This window comes from Copidosoma floridanum, unplaced genomic scaffold (assembly GCF_036245765.1).
Source record: "Copidosoma floridanum isolate Cflo_tuat_1 unplaced genomic scaffold, Cflo_Japanese_pri ptg000031l, whole genome shotgun sequence".
Classification (NCBI taxonomy): domain Eukaryota; kingdom Metazoa; phylum Arthropoda; class Insecta; order Hymenoptera; family Encyrtidae; genus Copidosoma; species Copidosoma floridanum.
The window spans coordinates 4,298,063-4,318,097 of NW_028321908.1; the positions used below are offsets into that span (position 1 = coordinate 4,298,063).

General features: G+C 31.5%; 1 protein-coding gene across 5 annotated transcripts in view; it reads left to right on the plus strand.

Annotated features, from left to right (window-relative positions):
• The window catches only part of Arp1 (Actin-related protein 1), a 553,556-nt gene that overhangs the window by 255,438 nt on the left and 278,083 nt on the right, over positions 1 to 20,035 (plus strand). For all 5 annotated transcript variants that reach the window (XM_089597204.1, XM_089597206.1, XM_089597207.1 and 2 more), the window contains one exon: positions 18,006 to 18,315. In XM_089597204.1, the coding sequence (XP_089453330.1) occupies positions 18,006 to 18,315 (310 nt within the window). The remainder of the gene's footprint in view (positions 1 to 18,005; positions 18,316 to 20,035) is intronic.

Genomic DNA, 20,035 nt, shown 5'->3' on the forward strand with positions numbered 1-20,035 from the left:
GCTTAATGCTGTCATACATTCTGTTGCCTGCGGACCTTTGGTGTGATAACAAAGCCGCCGGAGCAAGTGCTAATATAGATGGTGGCAAAAGACTCAGACACATGACCGAGATCATTGCTCACTATGTTAAGGAATGTGTATCCCGAGGAAAAATAATCGTTAAATGGATTCCATTCAAGGAACAACTAGCAGACATTTTTACAAAACCCCTGCCGTTTGAACTGTATGAAAGACTAATGAAAGAAATTTTGAATGTTAATCAGTGTAAATTGCATGATAATTAAACTTGAACTTGAGATAGTAAAATTAATAAATTGATAATAGATAGATAATAATAGTAGACATGCCGATTAATGTATTTTTCTGTGCATGTTTTAGCTTTTCGCAATCAACCCCAATGAGTGATCAAGAAGCCGACGTGTTCCACATCTTCAGCTGATTGCTTATTCATTTGAATACGATTACTCAGTGTTAATATTCCAATATGTCTTTCCTTTTTTTCATTTTATATTGTTTTGTTAAATTCAGATACGAACGGGAGGGAGTGTTAGATGTATATTTGGCGCTCGTAACTGAATTCTAACGCATGCGCAATAGCAAGAAGACGAGACGCCGTGACGCTGCTCTTCAGCGTCTAATACCTATAGTTTACTCTCTCTTGCGCAGTCAGTCAGTCTGTCGATACGCACTCCCTGCTTTTCGTATTTTCCTTTTGATTTGATCTTGCTTTATTTCAGTTCAGCTTACGATTGTATCCTTGATTGTAAAGACTAAAGATAGCATACACTGAAGATAGTGAGAATAAACGTGTCCGTGTTTTATAATAAAAACGACAGTGTTGTATATTTTATTGCCCGATCACATACCCACACATCCATACTGCTAACATATAAACAATATATTACGGCACAATACAACAAAAGTAATATATAGGCTGGCCAGTACAAGACTGAGCGCTTTCATCGAATCTTCCAGTCATTTCAAAACAACTTCCTACTGCCTACACTGGTTATATCTGTAACGTCACGCTTACATCTATCATATACGATCCCACACGTATTTCTCATCCTTATTTAATACCCAAAATATATCTATATATATCTATATATATATATATCTACAAAAATTGCAGCTCCTTTGACTATGCCATTATTTTTTATATGTTACATTTTAAAAAATCGATATTTCACATGTAACCTTATTGAAAAAATAACGTTAAATGGCATTTATATGATTTGTAGGAATCCTCCAATTTTTTGGGTACAAAAGATTACTTTTACATAAACCTATCAAATTTTCAAATAGACCCACAAGTTGGTTTTCAAATGAATTTAGAAAGAGGGGATGAAGTGTGCATAAAAGCATGAATGTGAGTACATCCACATGAGAAAAACAATTGCTAGCTTTACTGCACACATTAGCGTTCCTCTCACTTCTCTAAACTTTTTCTCCAGTAACTATGTGAAGAACATCCTTCAGTCGAAAAATAACTGTAATCACGAATGGAATAATTTTAAAAGAATAAAACATAATCAAAATCAGTTATTGTATTTGTACAGTATCAAAAATTTTTTTTTAATTTTTTAAAATTTTGAAAAAATATAAAAAACTGTATAAACAATTATTTATTTTAAAAGTAAGAAATCAATGATGAGTAAATAAATGTTTATTATTACATAATATGAAAGCTTCTCTGCAAATATATACTAATTTAGAAATTTTCGAAACACGTATCTAAAAAATATGTTTCAATAAATAAATCATTTATTTATTAAATGTATAATTAAAACAAAGTTACTAACACACAGTAAACAAAAACCTACAGTAAGAATTAATAATGAACTGTACGATAAAATGAAGTTATCGAGTTGCTTATATCGGACACGCTCATAGCAGAGTTGGCAAGAACCTCGGTCAGTATGCAGGAGGTTGATGGTTCAAATCTCTTTGGAATCTGTTTATTTTAGAATTGGTTAAAACAAATAAAATTCATAAAACTTAAAATGTGTGGCATGGTGATGTGATGTGGCGTCATGTTGTGTAGAGGAAACTGGAAGTATGTCACGGGGGACGAGATGAAGGGGGAGAATCAAGCAAAATCTACTTCCGTCTTACTTTTTCTTCTTACGGTCAAAATCTGAAATCGTTGATTTACCCTCGCTCATAACGCGCCTGTGGAAGTATAACTTCAAAAAATCATGTATATCAAATTTTCATTATTGAATATGTTAAAATATTCACAAATATATGAATCTAGAAAAAAGGAAATATTTTTAAACGGAATCAATAGACGAAGACTAAAAAAGGATTTTTGGTTTTTCTAATATTTTTATTGCATGGTAACAAACCATGTTATCATTTTTTTGGCTTTACTAAAAAATAATTTTCCAATACTAACGTAACGGGTAGCTTTACGGGCTCTTAGAAAAAAAGGAGCGTTACAGGCTTCTTTAAAATGGTCATAAAAAAAGTTATAAAAAATTTCATGTTGTTATAAACAATCCAAATGTTTAAATAAATTTGTAACAAGGTTTTGTAGTATAATGTATTCATGTATAACCATTTTATTCTACGTAAAATTTCATACGTATCAAAAATGCTTTTTTAAACAATGTAGAAACAATTTCTTCTATTAGAGAAAAACCAAATTAACAAATGCGATATGGCATGTCGGCTTGCTAGTTGCAATAAATACCAAATTTTTATTGCCTTATACTATTTTTTTCTATTATATTATCAGTCGTAAATAAATTTGTAAGTGTATGATATTGTTTATTAATAAATAAGGCTTTATGAAAAATTGAATGAAAATGAACAATATATATTTTGGGTGTGTTATATATTTCACTTGAAAATCTTAACAAAATTTTTTTTTTTCATACAACGAAAAATTTTTGGTCTGCTATTTTTGTAAAGTCAGTGGAATCATACAATGGTACTTCAGAGTACCTATTACCGTAAGAGCTTTTTAAAAGCGCGCAGATAATAACTTTTCTTCTTCATTATACTTGTCATTCGTCGAATAACAAAACGTTATGTTTGCTACTCATACTATTGCCCAGTCAAAGAATTCTTCCGGTATACGAATAGAGTTATTAACCTTTTGGAGATTAGCCCTAATAGTAAGTCGTTTTAAAGTTCCTCTGATCCCATCACATGGGCCGTTACCATGTGATGTCGGAAAATAGTGCCATTGATCTGTCATCTCAAAATCTCGAAAACGATAAGTAAAATTAATAAATTTATGTTTTATTTTTATACTGTCCACTAGCGCTGTCCGACAAATAAATTATTTTATTAATGTCTTTCAGATTTGTTTTATAAAATTTACGAGTTTCCTTTAAAAAATATGAACAGCAATCTTTTCGTGATGCAAACATTTGGGAATAGTAACGAAACTTTTTATTTTCCATTTATTTACTACATTTTTGTAATAAATTGGAAATGCATAAATTGTCACTTGGTCGTTACTCCAGTGAATGCCTTAAACTTCATTTTGGATGACAAACGCGTAATTTTCAGAAAAATCGCAAAATACAATGCACTCATTTTTGTTAAAAAAGTTTTCTTATTATTTAAGAATCCTTTTTTTTTACTTACGAAAAAAACATGGTAATAATTTATCTAAGCCGCTACTCAAAGATTGTAAAAACATCAACACGATATCAAAGTTTGCAACGATGTTCTTTCCATTGTCATCTACTGTTTGTAGCTGATATTTTCAATACATTTTTCTTCGAAACTCTGTTCTAGTTGTGCTATAATTTTTATTAAACCAGGGCACACAAAAACTCAAATAACATTCAGTAGATTTGATTCTTTATAAGATACGATTGAAACAATCTTGATTATTCGTTATTGGTCGTTGTACAGCAGTAGTAATACCTTTTCAATTGGCTCCATCAATTAACAGTCTAAAGATCAGATCACATTTGTTGAATAATTAAAATAATTCTTTCGAATTATTTAAAAGTAAGCGCTTTTGCATCTGTAATTTTTGTCCATTTATCTTATCAGAGATATAATCTTTTTGCCTGGCATTAGTTGAGTATTGTTATCAGATTGATAAACATTAATAGTAGTGTTAACATAGTTTACATATAAAGATGGATGACTCTTCGAACTTTTGATTGCGATCGCGGAGCTCAGCGTCAGGGGTGTATGTACACGCAAGATAGTATACATGCTGAAATCCGATGTCGACAGTGGCGACATCATGAAACAGGAAGTATAAACTACATACATCAAGAATACAGACGTACACGATGTATACATCGAGAATCTCGGAGTATACACTGCATACATCGAGAATCGTGACATGAGCGCCACTGTACTTCTTGATTCTTGATGTACGAAAAATTAACATCCGAAAGCCCGAAGTAAAATTTTTCGTACATGCGCGATTCAGATGCGCGGTCGAGAGTATATGTAATAATAGGTATTCCCTTATTTCACCAGTGTGTAAGGTAAAAGTACCAATTATGAAACAAATTATCGCATTTTTTTCTGTATTGTCTTTAAAAAAGCGGACATGCTTTAATGCTAGTGATTTTGGTTATTTTAAATCGCTTCAATTTGAGCAACTTATTATAATTTTTTAATATTATTTTTATGAAAAATAGATTGTTTTTTTAAAAATAAAATTAAAATATCTAATATGTCTCTATTATGAAAAAACACCGAAAGGCTTGTCCCAGTGTTTCAAAATTCATGTCCCAATCATGGAACTTCCTTCATAAAGTAATTTGTGGGTACTAATTTTAAGTTACTTGGAGTACGTTGCTCAAATGACATAATTTTCTTTTGACACAATTGCATTTCATGCCAATTAGTTAGTTGTAATGGAATTGAATTTCGTTTTAAAAGTTCGTTTCATAATACGGATATCTATATAAGTTAGGTTATTATTGATTATGCCCCTATTATGAAACCACTATACAAAGAAACTTATTTTACTTTGAATTGAATGTCTAATCGAGCCTTTTCAGTTTAAAAATATTAAAATTAACTATTAATTGCTTAAAAATAATTTTTTTGTGATACGAGTAGTAAAATAGCATGTATAGTTTCATGTTTCGTGAATTAGGACGTGTTCCGTCAATTGGTACGTTTACCTTATGCATACATACAGATCGGTGGATAGTGTAGAATTTTGACTTGTCCTTTGATAATTATTATTTTGATAATTTGTATGCATACAAAATAAGTAGCTGTTGAAGACATTTTTTTTCTCTTATAATAAGAATAACTGTACAGTACTACATTGCGTATGACAGTATTAAAACTTGTAAATGCATTATTATTCCTAATTCAGTATGTAAGAAAAATAAAATTTTGTAAAACAAGTATTTAATTATTGAAGTAAAAATTAAATAATTTTTTTTCATTTAAGTCATCTGTAAAAAAATCGTAGCTTAATTTTTATAAAGAACACGTCATGTGTTTCTTTTTAGTGAATATTACGATGGCTAAGTAATATTCAGTATATCTTGATTTCATACATAAGTTTATTCGATCGCGCATGCGAATCGCGCATGTACGAAAAATTTCACTTCGGGATTTTGGATGTAAATTTTTCGTACATCAAGAATCAAGAAAAGGCTTTCTTTTTTTCATCCCGTGGGAATGTGTACATTTTTTACCAACCCTACACTATGACACTGAAGTTCGGAACGTTCCGGGAACGAAATTTGGGAATTTAATTAATCACTTTAAAACGTAGAAAATGCTTCAAAACAACTTAAAGTAGCATAAAAGACTACTAATCATATGTATAAGTCGTAAAAAGGATAATTTTCCATAATTTTACCCGAACCCAGAGTTATCATGTATGTGCCTATGCTAGCTTTACTACTCCTTTAAACTTCTGGCTTTGGTAACTATAAAACCAAATCAAAGGCCCCGCTTAAAATAATACAAATTCTTAAATATTATCTAAACAATAAAAAAAATTAAAATAACCGGGAAAAATCGACAGGGTGGGTGATTTTTACTCGATTTTCCGCTACACGCGTAGTGCAAAATCAACAAAGTTTGCACTTCTGGCTGTCATAACTCTAAATCGAGACTATAGATCCTGCTAAAAATTATGCAAATTGTTGATTATTATATAAACAATAAAAAAAAATTAAAATAACCGGGAAAAATCAACAGAGCGGGTGATTTTCACTCGATTTTCCACGACACACGTAGTGCAAAATCAACAAAGTTTGCACTTCTGGCACTTATAACTAAAAATCTAGATTTAAGGCCCCGCTAAAAATGATACAAGTTGTTTATTATTATATAAACAATAAACAAAAACTAAAATATCTTGGAGAAATCGACAAAGCGGGTGATTTTCACTCGACTTGCCACTACACGCGTAGTGCAAAATCAACAAAGTTCGCACGTCTGGCCCTCATAACTGAAAATTGAAATCGAAGGCCCTGCTAAAAATTATCAAAATTGTTTATTGTTATATGAACAATGAAAAAAAATTAAATTATCCAGGAAAAATGGACAGGGCGGGTGATTTTCACTCGACTTTCCACTACACGCGTAGTGCAAAATCAACCAAGTTCGCACTTCTGGCTGCCATAACTCTAAATCTAGATCAAAAGCCCCGCTAGAAATGATACAAGTTGTTTGTTATTATTAAAACAGTAAAAAAAAAAATTAAAATATTCAGGAAAAATCGACAGGGCGGTTGTTTTTCACTCGATTTTTCACCTCCCAAATAGGGCAAAATCAACAAAGTTCGCACTTCTGGCCCGCATAACTAAAAATCTAGATTGAAGGCCTCGCTCAAAATGATACAAGTTGTTTATTATTATATAAGCAATAAACAAAAACAACATTTTTAGTTACGAGGGCCAGAAGTGCGAACTTTGTTGATTTGGCCCTATTTGGGAGGTGGAAAATCGAGTGAAAATCATTCGCCGTGTCGATTTGTCCCAAATATTTTTATTTTTGTTAATTTTTATATCATAATAAACAACTTGTATCATTTTAAGCGGGGCCTTCGATCAAGATTCTTAGTTATGATGGCCAGAAGTGCGAACTTGGTTGATTTTGCACTACGCGTGTAGTGGAAAATCGCGTGAAAATCTACCGCCCTGTCAATTTTTCCTGGATATTTTAATTATTTTTATTGTTTATATAACAATTAACAATTTGTATAGTTTTGAGCGGGGCCTTCGATCTAGATTTCGAGTTATGGCAGCCTAAAGTGCAAACTTGGTTGATTTTGCACTACGCGTGTAGTGGAAAGTCGAGTGAAAATCACCCACCCTGGCAATTTTACCTGGATACTTTAATTTTTGATTATTGTTTATATGATAATAAGCGATTTCGATTTGTATCATTTTTAGTGGGGCCTTCGATCTAGATCTTTAGTTATGAGGGCCAGAACGGCGAACTTTGTTGATTTCGCCCTATTTGGAAGGTGGAAAATCGAGTGAAAATCACCCGCCCTGTAGATTTTTCCCGAATATTCAAATTTTTTTTATTGTTTATATAATAATAAACAACTTGTATTATTTTTAGTGGGGCCTTCGATTAAGATTGTTAGTTATGAGGGCCAGACGTGCGAACGTGGTAGATTTTGACCTTTGAGTGTAGTGGAAAATCGAGTGAAAATCACCCGCCCTGTCGATTTTTCCCGAATATTTTAATTTTCTTTTATTTTTTATAAAATAATAAACAACTTGTATCATTTTTAGCGGGGCCTTCGATCTAGATTTTTAGTTATGAGGGCCAGAAGTGCGAACTTGGTTGATTTTGACCTTCGCGTGTACTGGAAAATCGAGTGAAAATCATCCACTCTGTCGATTTTTCCCGAATATTAAAATTTTTTTTTTTGTTTAGATAATAATAAACAATTTGTATCATTTTAAGTAGGGCCTTTGATTTGGTTTTATAGTTACGAAAGCCAGAAATTTGAAGGAGTAGTAAAGCTAGCATAGGCACTTACATGATAATTCTGGGTTCGGGTAAAATTATGGAAAATTATTCTTTTTACGACTTATACATATGATTAGTAGTCTTTTATGCTACTTTAAGTTGTTTTGAAGCATTTTCTACGTTTTAAAGTGATTAATTAAATTCCCAAATTTCGTTCCCGGAACGTTCCGATTTTCAATGTCATCCTACACTGAATAGTACTAACTTTTTACACAGTGTAGTAATAAACGATTCCAACAGCTTCCCACACTATTTTAAAAGATTCCGATGAAGACCCTACAGATTTAACTACTGATTTTTAAAGGTATGTATACATGCACGTGTATATATTTTATTGGCATATGTATACATCTTAATTTATTTTTTAGTTACACATACATGTTTAACTTCCTATATTATATAGTGATTTCAGAAGTCATAGTGACTGTCCATACCTTCCTTCTTAGCCCCCTCACTCAAATTTACCTCTCCTTTCTTAGCCCGTGATCAAAACTAGGAAAAATGGTTTTATTTCAATAGCTAATGAACCCAATAAAATTTTAATTCAGCTCCTTATTGGCGCAACTCCCCCCCCCCCTTAGAACCCCTCACACTGTTTTCTACCCGCTTCAGCTGCCTCTCAACCCTTTCTCAGCTTCCTTGTAGAACAAGATAAAATCAATTTCATTTTGATGTGAAATTAACCCTATACAATTTTTAATCCCCCCCCCCTACTCGCTATCCCGCATTACTCCTCCATTTGGTCTTGCGCCTGTTCCCCGCCTTCCTCCCTCCTTTTTCCACGTTTTACTCAAACCCCTTCAGCCACTCTTTTTTTTCTTATGAAAAGCAAAAGTTTTATCATTCCAATGACAAATTTACCCAATAAAGTTCTTGATTACCCTCCTCAGCTTCTCTCACCACCCCTCAATTCGTTCTTGTGCCTGCTTGGCCCCCCTTATTCTCTTTCCACGATTTTCTGGCACCCTTCAGTCCTCCTCGCTGCGCCTCAGTTTGTTCTTACGTCTGCTGGCCTTCCCTCATTGTCTATCTACAATTTTTTTGCCCCATCTTAGCCACCTCTGATAAAGAGTCAAAATTTTTTTTATTTTCATGTAAAATTTATTTAATATGATCTTGTTTAATGGTTTCTCGTAATACTAAAACAATTTAGTATATATATATTTTTTTTTTATACTGCCCATAATGTGACTAGACAGGTACGTTGGGTTTTTTTTGTTATTATGTAGATAGGTGTGTGTCATGATATACTAACGTGTAATTATACAATTTTTTAGTATGGTAAAATAATAACAACAGTGAAGATTATTGTTAATCAGTCTTGTTTTAAAACCATGAAAATGTGCCCCATATGGAAAATAAGATTCAAAATATAATATTTAAATCGAAAATACTCCATGAAAAATATTACACCATAAACAAAGGTAGAAATTTGTTAGCATTTTGTCGGTAGAATACAATAACTCTATTAAAAAAAAATTTTTCAGGAAGTAGGACGCTTTAAAAAAAGTATGTTTTTTAAAATAAATTTTTATTGTTATTACTATTCTTTCAATTATTAATATCATTATTATTATTATTGTTATTATTATTATTATTATTATTACTATTATTATTATTATTACTATTATTATTATTATTATTATTATTATTATTATTATTATAATTTTCATTTTCATTATCGTTATCGTTATCGTTATCGCTGTCGTTGTCGTTGTCGTTGTCGTTGTCGTTGTCGTTGTCGTTGTCATTGTCATTGTAATTAGTATCATTATTGTTATTATTATTATTATTATTATTATTATTATTATTATTATTATTATTATTATTACTATTAATATAATAAATTTGAGAAAACAAAAGGACACTTAACATAATGCGAACATTTTTTTACAACGTGCGCGTGTGTGTTTAGAAAGTAGAATGATTTAAAAAAAACGTTTTTATTACGTTATACGTCCTATAATGGGCCCCACCGTTAGGCCACATAGGTTAGATAGGGAAAGAGGGAAAAGGGGAAAGAAAAAGAGGTATAGGGCATATGTTGGCCAGGGCAGGAGGGGAAGAAGGAGAGCGAGGGAAAAATGAGGAGAGCTCAGATTAGCTTAGGCTTTGGAATCGCGCGAAGCGAAATTTTTTTTGGTTTTTTTTTCACACGAGAAGCATCTTAAGAGTTTTTGAGAATCCTCATGTTTTTCGGCGGTTCACGGTGTTTGTCTTTGACGCGATGCCCAAACGCAAAAGCTAAAACTAAAGGAAATTGTTTCTGGTATAAAATACATAGTATGACGGAGTCATTTTTCTCTGACCGATAGCATTAAGCGCCAAAACGCGTCATCAAGGTGGAATCTATTTTCATTTATAAGAAGCTAATAAAGGTCCGGGTCTGTGTGTTTCATGTTCTACGTGAGAGTAATCGGATACAAGGAGTAGCGCCAAGGAGAGAAGAGAAGACATAGCGCCGAAAAAAAGCCCAAGAATGTGTAGTTTTGCGTATTATGGAATATTTGTAATTACCGTGCCATTGTGCTAATCCAGTACTGCTTTATCGACGGAGATTGTATGTATACCTATGTATCTGTATTAAGAGTATGTACTGTAAATTGCGTCGCGTTCGAGTGCGTGTGAATAATGTCCTGGTGGTAAGATTCAGAAGTATGTATGTAGATATAGTGCGGTAATGCGCGAGGCTGCACTAATTGGTGGGCCTAACGCGACACTCTTGTAGTAGCATCCGAGCGAACCAGAGCTTTCCGAGTTTTTCGCGTTTTCGGGAGGAATCGAGAGACGAGAGAGAGAGAGAAAGAAAAGAGCGGAATCAGCTTTCCAAGCCAGCCGGGAACGACCTTGCGACCGATGACCGAGGAGACGAGAACCATCGCCACCCCCAGCTGTCATCTGCGAGACCAGGTGTTCGGCAGGCCAATAGTTAATTTGACCCGGAACATGGTGAACCCGGAGGGAAGGGTAAAGTAGAGTGTGCGAGCGCGTATGTATTGACGTGTGTGTCGGGGGATCGGGTAGTGCGGGACGCCCCCAGGAAGCGTGGAGTGCGAGAACGGGAGAGTCCGGGGGAAAGCGTGATTGTCACGGATTGTTGCGATAGCGCCGGATTGCGCTAAGATTCGGGCCTAAAAGCCCACGTGTAAAAGTTCGCCAAAAATAAAGTGAAGTGTTCTTAAAAATCATTTAACCCATCTATTGTCGTGCGTGTGTTTTTCTTTCCTTCCGAATTTACAGGTCGCGTCTCGTTTTTCCTTGGGAGAGTAGTCTGATCCCGACGGACTACCGCCGGCGGGACCTCCTCAGGGACGAATCTCTTGGGCCAAGCAGCGGACATCGTGTGCGTGGAGACAGGGGTTTTTCGCATTTCAGGGTACGGCGGACTTGGGCGAGAGGATCTGTGTAAGTGTCTTTGGACGTTGTCTCGGGACCCTGGCTGCGACACCCTATAGTGTCTCAGGGCGCGAAAGTACAATTTCACAATGTTAATAAAAATGTATGTTTAGTATTTGAACTCATGTTTAGTACAGAAACTCATTGTTCAATTTTTCTACTAGTTATTATTTCTGCCTCAATATTTAATTTAAACAACTTCGTGACTTTTCACCTTGTGTCATTACATAAACCATCTTATATACTCCAATTTTTTATTGACTTATTTGACTGCTCTAATTTTTTAATTAAGTTTATAAGGTGGCAGACCTTCACTAATATTCTTTAGCATTTTCATCGGAAAATTAATGGAGGTATTATCATTAGATAGGTCAACTTCTTTATATATTGCTTTATCAATACTATAATATAGTCCATCCTACATATCCCCCCACAGCCCCTCCACAAATTAGCTAAAATTCGACCGTGTTCACCGTTAATTTGACATTTTGTTTTTTCCTGGAACGCCCAACAGCCCCCCACACCATTTTTCTTGTCCCCCCACAGGCCCCCATACCATTTTTCTTAGTGAAGATAAAAAAAAAATTGTCATCTATTTTTCCACACCGCCAAGGAAGCAAATAGATGGACTTTATACATATTGATGATATAGAGAACACATGTTTAATTATGTATTAATATTAATAAATAATATATTGTACCATAATTACCATAAAATTGTTTTAATTCATTAGTAAGTGTAAACTTCTCGGTGCATTCAACATTTTTGTGCTACTATTATTTTACAAGAATGTAACATTCATTATTTCTTACATGCACATGTATGACATAATACATCTACATATACAAATCAAAACGTTTTATAATTATTAAATAATAATAAATGTTACAAGTATCGATGAGAATTGTCGAGTGAAGTCAATTTATTACGTAAATTTTCTTTTTAAACAATATTTTCTATTTTTGTATTTTTTTCTCTTACTTGAATAAATAAATGATTTTCATTTTTGCATCTTGATGAGCTACATATAATTGACCATGAAAAAATAAGGTTTTTTTTTTATACAAACCTACATTATCGAAATTTTGACCTTGAGATTTGTTTATTGTCATAGCAAATGCCACAACTATTGGAAATTTTTTACGATATAAAATAAAAGGTAATGTCAAGCTGCTTCCTGCGTCTGAAGTTATTCTTGGAATAAAGACTCTATTTCCAATTTTTTCTCCAGTTATTATTTCTCCTTCTTTATTATACTGCAACAATTTCGTGATTCATAAACGTCTTCCATTACACAGTCCATTTGATATACTTGAATTTCTAAGTATCATCACTATTTTACCAACTTTTAGATTTAGTTCATGGGAAATGAAAAATTTAAGTAAACATCATCGTCCGATTTATCAACTCCTTTATAAGTTGCGTTATCTATACTATAATAAGTTTTAATTTCTCCAGTTAAGTTTTTAAGTATTTTATTATTTAAATAACCGGTGTACTTGTCATGTGATGGTAGTATAGCACTATTCATCAAACAATTATAGATATTAAAAAAATATGTGGGAACATACATCATTTGACATCTAATTTTTGGGAATGCTATAAGTTTTTATTTCCCCTTCCCCAATTTCCAATAATAATATTGAAAATCGTTTATCTTTAGAATAAATATTGATTTCTAGTCTTAAAATTTGGAATGAATCCCATAAAAATGAAGATTTAATAGTTTGTTCAGTTTTAATTTTTCCATTACCGTTTTTTATCACTGGGAAAATCTGACGAAATTCACTTTCTACGATAATTACTTTAGTTCCAAAACATTTTTCAGTACTACATTAATCTCTTAACGTACTGTCAACTATTTTCGATGCTTTTTTGGAATCATTGAAGCCTTATCCCAAATAATTAAATCAACTTTCCTTAATTTTATTGTATCAAACTCAAATTCTAAAAAGGCACTTTCTATATTGCACGCACCGAAAGTAAAAGCAAACTAAAAAAGTATTGTAGTTATTTTATCAATTTTTTTATCACTTACACTGATTAGGTTACTTGGTTTCTTAAAGATGATAATCTTAGCTTTACGGTACGTATGTTGTTTTTGCTTGTACATTCCATTTCAATAGTTCAATTGGTCGACTAAAGTTTGCTTCAGGCCTTCAGCTATAAGATGCTTTAAATCGATTTAACTCGAAATTTTGATAACGAACCCACTGGATTTAAAGATACCATAAATAAGAATCCCATTGGGTTTAGCGCGATCTGAACTTTAAAAATAAAGGATTCAAAAATCTTGTACATTCCGTGATGGAGCCTCCTTAACATTAGCAATTTAGATTACAACTGAAAGTCTTAAATAATCTTTCTGAAAAACAGTGTTCAGGAATAAAAGGTTGGTACTCTTGAAATAAGCAATTAATTTTCACGTTTCATTGACTTATTTATCATTGTGCTGCGTACAGATAAAGAATGATAGGGAAATATTTGAGCCATTAATAAAATAAAATAAAAATACTAACGATTTTGGTATGATAGTCCTATTATTAGATTTTTGTAATAAATTAATTATACTTTTCTACCAACAAGTATTTTTAGGTTATACTGTTTTACATTGACTGACGCACCATATTTAAAAAAAATTTGACTTCAGGCCAATTCAAGTACACAGTACTCCATGTAAGGTTTCGAGACCTTGAGGTGCTTTGGGGACTTTTTCTAAGTGGCTAAAAAAAACTTAATAGTTATTACAAATTAACGTATAAAACTCCTTAGTTTTATTGCAAAAGTAAGGCATTGTGGCGCTTTACTGGGCCACTAGTAGGCATGATTCTAAAAATAAATATTTAAGGAGATTTTTCAACTCGAAAAAATATACTAGAAATTTAAACGATTCAAATTAATTGAACAACATTTATTTATTGACTAAATTGTTTTCCACTATTGAATTGATTGACACATTTTATTTTAATTACCAAAAATTATTTTTCAAATATACTTATTACCGCAAAATTTGTTCTAATAATGTTAGGCGTCAGAAATTTTCTTAGCAGCACAATTAATTTATTGGCAAAGTAAGTTAAATATATTTTTCTTTGTCACAATTCATGACAAATTTTGCATTTTTGGATCTTAATATTATCGTGTTCGTTTTTTTAATTTAATTCAAGGGTTATTATGCCAAGTATAATACTTTTTATTTTTTAATCTTGTCTAATAATTATCGCCTTTAAAATATTTATTGTTATGGATTTAATTGTCAAGTTCAATCCATTTCTTACTTCCAAAAAAATTCGAACGATACTTACATTTTAACATGCAAATAGATACAGAAAAAATGGTATAATAATGTTATATAAGTGTAGTTATTCAAGTGTGCAAGGTAATAGTAAATTTTTTTTTTTTATTTTGGAAAAAGGTTAAACGTTTTAACCAGAAAAATCGACTGCATCTTTAAACTAGTTCAAATAACAGGGTAATTAACAATATTTTTGCTTTATTTGGAGGAAGAGCTAAGAAGGGGCTGAAAAAATTCTGAGAAAGAAGGTGGGAGTGACTCTGTGAGAGGCTCTAAGATACATAAGAGCTTTCCAGTCACATCACTTAACTCCACTTTTATAATTTTAGACAAAAATGATTTTTAAGGTAAAAAAGCTTCTTATTTTCAACTTCATCACTTATGGATCATGCACACTGTCTTGAACGGATTTACTATTAAATCGTGGTGATATACAATACAGTTAATAATAATAGATACCTTACTTTTTTAGAGAAATAACTTGTGCAGTATTATGCTAGTCTGGGAAGGTTGATTGGAGCAACCTTGAGCGTTTAGTAAGAATATATCCATACAAACAGATAAGAGCTACTTAAAGCGCTTCAAACTACCTTTCCAAACGAATCTACGAACTGGTTTGCATTAAAGGTAGTATGTTCGTATAAGTGGGATAAGTAGGGCTGTGAGGGATAGAGAGATCTGACTTTTAGGTTGTGAATCTATGGATGGACGTAACTTCAACATACACTGTTGTAAATGTTCATCGATAATGTTCTAAACAACTACTTAAATAATAAAAATCTTTAATGTACATAGTCTTAAGCATCTCTTTCAACATTGGTCGCGTTTTCATTTCAAGTAAAATCTAAATATCGACGATTTCTTATAAAAAACTGTATCAAAATAAAAAATTTGTTTTTATTACTTTTTGTCTCTAAAGCACCTTAAGGTCTCAAAACCTTACATGGAGTACTGTGTACTTGAATTGGCCTGAAGTCAAATTTTTTTTAAATATGGTACGTCAGTCAATGTAAAACAGTATAACCTAAAAATACTTGTTGGTAGAAAAGTATAATTAATTTATTACAAAAATCTAATAATAGGACTATCATACCAAAATCGTTAGTATTTTTATTTTATTTTGTTAATGGCTCAAATATTTCCCAATCATTCTTCATCTGTACGCAGCACAATGATAAATAAGTCAATGAAACGTGAAAATTAATTGCTTATTTCAAGAGTACCAACCTTTTATTCCTGAACACTGTTTTTCAGAAAGATTATTTAAGACTTTCAGTTGTAATCTAAATTGCTAATGTTAAGGAGGCTCCATCACGGAATGTACAAGATTTTTGAATCCTTTATTTTTAAAGTTCAGATCGTGCTAAACCCAATGGGATTCTTATTTATGGTATCTTTAAATCCAGTGGGTTCGTTATCAAAATTTCGAGTTAAATCGATTTAAAGCATCTTATAGCTGAAGGCCTGAAGCAAACTTTAGTCGACCAATTGAACTATTGAAATGGAATGTACAAGCAAAAACAACATACGTACCGTAAAGCTAAGATTATCATCTTTAAGAAACCAAGTAACCTAATCGGTGTTAGTGATAAAAAAAATTGATAAAATAACTACAATAGTATTTTAGTTTGCTATTACTTTCGGTGTGTACAGTGACAAACACCGCCAGCCATATTTCTTTAGGGAGCGCGTGCAGTAAAATATTTAGTATGCTAGACTGGCTGCAACAGGACGTAGGTTAAGTTAAAAATAAAACAAACTTAATTACCAACACACTACTAGTATAAAAGAAAGCTTTGGTCTAGTGCCATCGCATCAGTCTTCACTGAATGGATTACTGCAGTCGGCGATGGAACTTCCTCAAGAACGGCTTCATAGAAAAATGTTGTTTTTTAAAACTTTCTAGTTGTATAGAAAGTTCACAGTTATAGCATGATTAAAGCTAAAAAAAATTAGAATATACGCTTATTTCACAGAATATTTTTAGATTTATAAGTTGAATATACATAGAGAAATATTCAAAAAAAGTAAAAATCTATTTTGACCTCGTTCAAGTTTCTCTAAAAAACAAAAAAGCTAGAGATATTGCATTTTGTACATCTAAAAAATTATATAGAAAGAAATATTTTTTGGACAGAAATTATTAATAAACTGCCTGTAAGTAAAATTTAAGAAAAGAAAAAAAGGTGAGAAAAATATTGTGAAACTCAAAAAACAATGAAGTAACACCGAAGGACCGATTAGTGTCAATAACGACAGTACTGGGTATAAGAATACTACTAGCTGCAACCATCAGCTGCTTCAATTAGAATCTAAGGAAAGTAAAACATAAATCAACGAAAGAACTGATGGGCTGGATGGTGTAGGTGGGCTAGTTTATCTGTTAAAAAAATACTCCTATCACTTTTTTAATGGAAATATAAGGAGAAAAATAGTATCACTAACAGAGTATACTTTTGAAAGAGGAATTTCGTTCACAGATCCTATGTGAAAAAAATACGAAAAGATCTGTAGAACAGATTTTTTGCAATAATCTATGCAAAAAAAAATTTTTAAACAACAAACTGAAATTACAACTGTGTATAAAACTGTCGAGTATTAACACCTGTAATTGAAGCCTCCAAAAAAGTTTCCAGGACCATTGTATAAGTACCATAACTATGTATAGGTATACATAAGTGTGTATAGGTACCATAACTTAATGTAAACAAACTGTCATTTTTCGTAATTTTTTTTGCAGTAATTTAATTTCGTAACAATTTTTGTAAAAAATTACCGACCGATTAAGATTCAGTAAAACCTATTTTCTTGCTATTTTGATCACTTTTCCATACTATTTTTGTTTTTTCAGAAAAAAATTTTTACAGTAAAAAAATTACTAGTGGTTTATAATGATAGCATTGACAAAAGATTGAAAAAAACCTTTAAAAGTTGCTAATAGAAGAACTGCTGCAAGGTCTCTGTAAACATTAAAAATCATACGAAATTATACCTGAATCAGAAGTTAAAACAGGAAAGGAGATAATGAATTAAAAGGGAAGAAAAATTTTTAGAAAAGAAAATGATTGTTAAAAGAAGTGTAAGCTTTTAAACTATTTAGATATATAATTTATAAATGTGTAGTATAGCAGAATAAGGAATATCCGAATGTACGTATTGTTCGTATGTAAAAACACAAATTTCAAGAAATGGAAGCCCTTCAGTGTAAAAAACAATAAAGAAATAAAACTTAGAGCTTCATTTTCAATGTTCATGAATTTAAATTTTGATATTTTATGCTCATGTTTATAAAAATGTTCTTATAATATATCTAAATGAAAATTTATGTATATTCCTTTTTTTTTTTTTTTTTTTTTTTTTTTTTTATAGGTATGCAACAGGAAGAACTACTGGTGTTGTTCTTGATGCAGGTGATGGTGTTACTCATGCAGTTCCAATTTACGAAGGATTTGCTATGCCTCACAGTATAATTAGAATTGACATTGCTGGGCGTGATGTTACAAAATATTTAAAATTGTTGCTGAAAAAAGAAGGAATCAATCTTAATACAAGTGCTGAATTTGAAATCATTAGAATAATGAAAGAACGAGTATGTTATCTGTCCAGTAATCCACAAAAAGAAGAATCAGTTGATGCAGAGAAATACATATTCACTCTGCCGGACGGGAGTAACGTGGAGGTATAAGTAATTTTTTATTATTTTATAATTGAACCCCATACAACTAAAATATTAACTTAACATAACTTTAAGTAATAAACTTATTTACTACCATATTATAAATTGGATAAAAATATTTTCAGTGATAGTTTGAATTTTTTTAACTGTTCGACAAAAAAAAATTATTATAAAAAAAGGAAAACAATTTTAGACACAAATTTGTCATGTATAAATACCAGTAAAATACACTTTGTTGTATAAATAATTTTTTTTTTTTTATTCTCTTATTCACCATCACTGTTAAAAAATAAATGTAATACCTTATACACTAAGGATGACGTTTTTAACATTATAAAAGTATCCAACTTTTGGGACCGTTTATTTAAAGAAGCAAGGGCTTATCGTAGAAATAATGTTATCTATCATAAAAATAATCAAAAAGTTTTTTGATTGTGCATTGACAATACCAACATATCACTTGATTTTCTGCGACATGACCGTAGGTAATACCAATAAATTTGTTTTTTACTATTATTGTAAAAAAATTCCTTTGGAATATTATTATTTTTAATCTGTCTAAGAATAAGCCCCAACGTTGCTTGTGGTCAATCATTAATTATTCACCGTCATACCTTGCAGTTGTTTGGATTAAGTTTTGTTCCATTTGACTTGTTTTTAATATTATTACTGTTGCGAATAGTAAAAGTTAAGGTTGAAAATATAATGAAATATATTTATTAAAATGAGAAATCAGCTGATTGTCTGTTATACCCCGTGACCTTAACGACTAGAGAGCGACTGCTTAATATAAAATGTAAGACTTAACTGTCTAAATCGTTTGGTGCTGTGCGTATAATTCGTGGTTGTCATTTTGATGTGTATAAGCGCTTGAACTAGACTGAACCAATTTACTTACATTACCACAAGCCTCCTTAAATTTCTAGTCTTTTCCTTTAGCAATTTCACTTAATTTTGCTATTATCTTTCTGTAACATTTTTTGTTTTTTTAATATTAAATTTTTCTTTAATTTAATTCTTATGTAACATATGAGCCATATTAATTTTTGAATTAATTTTTACTATATTCAAAATGTTATCGTGATATTTTATATTTACATAGTAATTCAGTATTTTTATGTACTTCCAATTTTTTGTAAAATTTCTATATTGAGCAATCGCATTCAACAAATTTTTATTCAACAAACTCTTCATAAGTGATTATTTAGTAATAACTTTTGAATAACGCCTTGCAATCTGCATGTATGTTAAACATTTTGTTTCATTTTTTATTTATGAGTTTTCTAAAAAATTATACCAGGGTCGATGTTCCAGTAATCGATCATGTTGTAATATTCGGTCATTTGGCTGATTTTTTCAACATAAATTTTTAAAACATAGATAGGGGTAAATGGTACAGTTATTGACACCTTAAGGTAGTGATTGACCACTGTATAATTTGTATATCTATACATAAAGGCTCCATTTAAAAATGCATGTGGCAGTCGATCACTATCGGGGGGTCAACAACTGTACCGTTTACCCCTACATAGGGTAGTTAATTAAGATACTAAACAATTACTTTTTAAATTTTACGTATATACCCAATTGAAAATATAGTGAATGCCTTTAAAAGAAAAAAGTAACTGACTATTAAGATATTCCGTCTGCTTAAGTGACCGAGTACTGGGACATCGACCTCATTGTACATTCTTATTACATATTATGTTTTTGATTTTCTGCC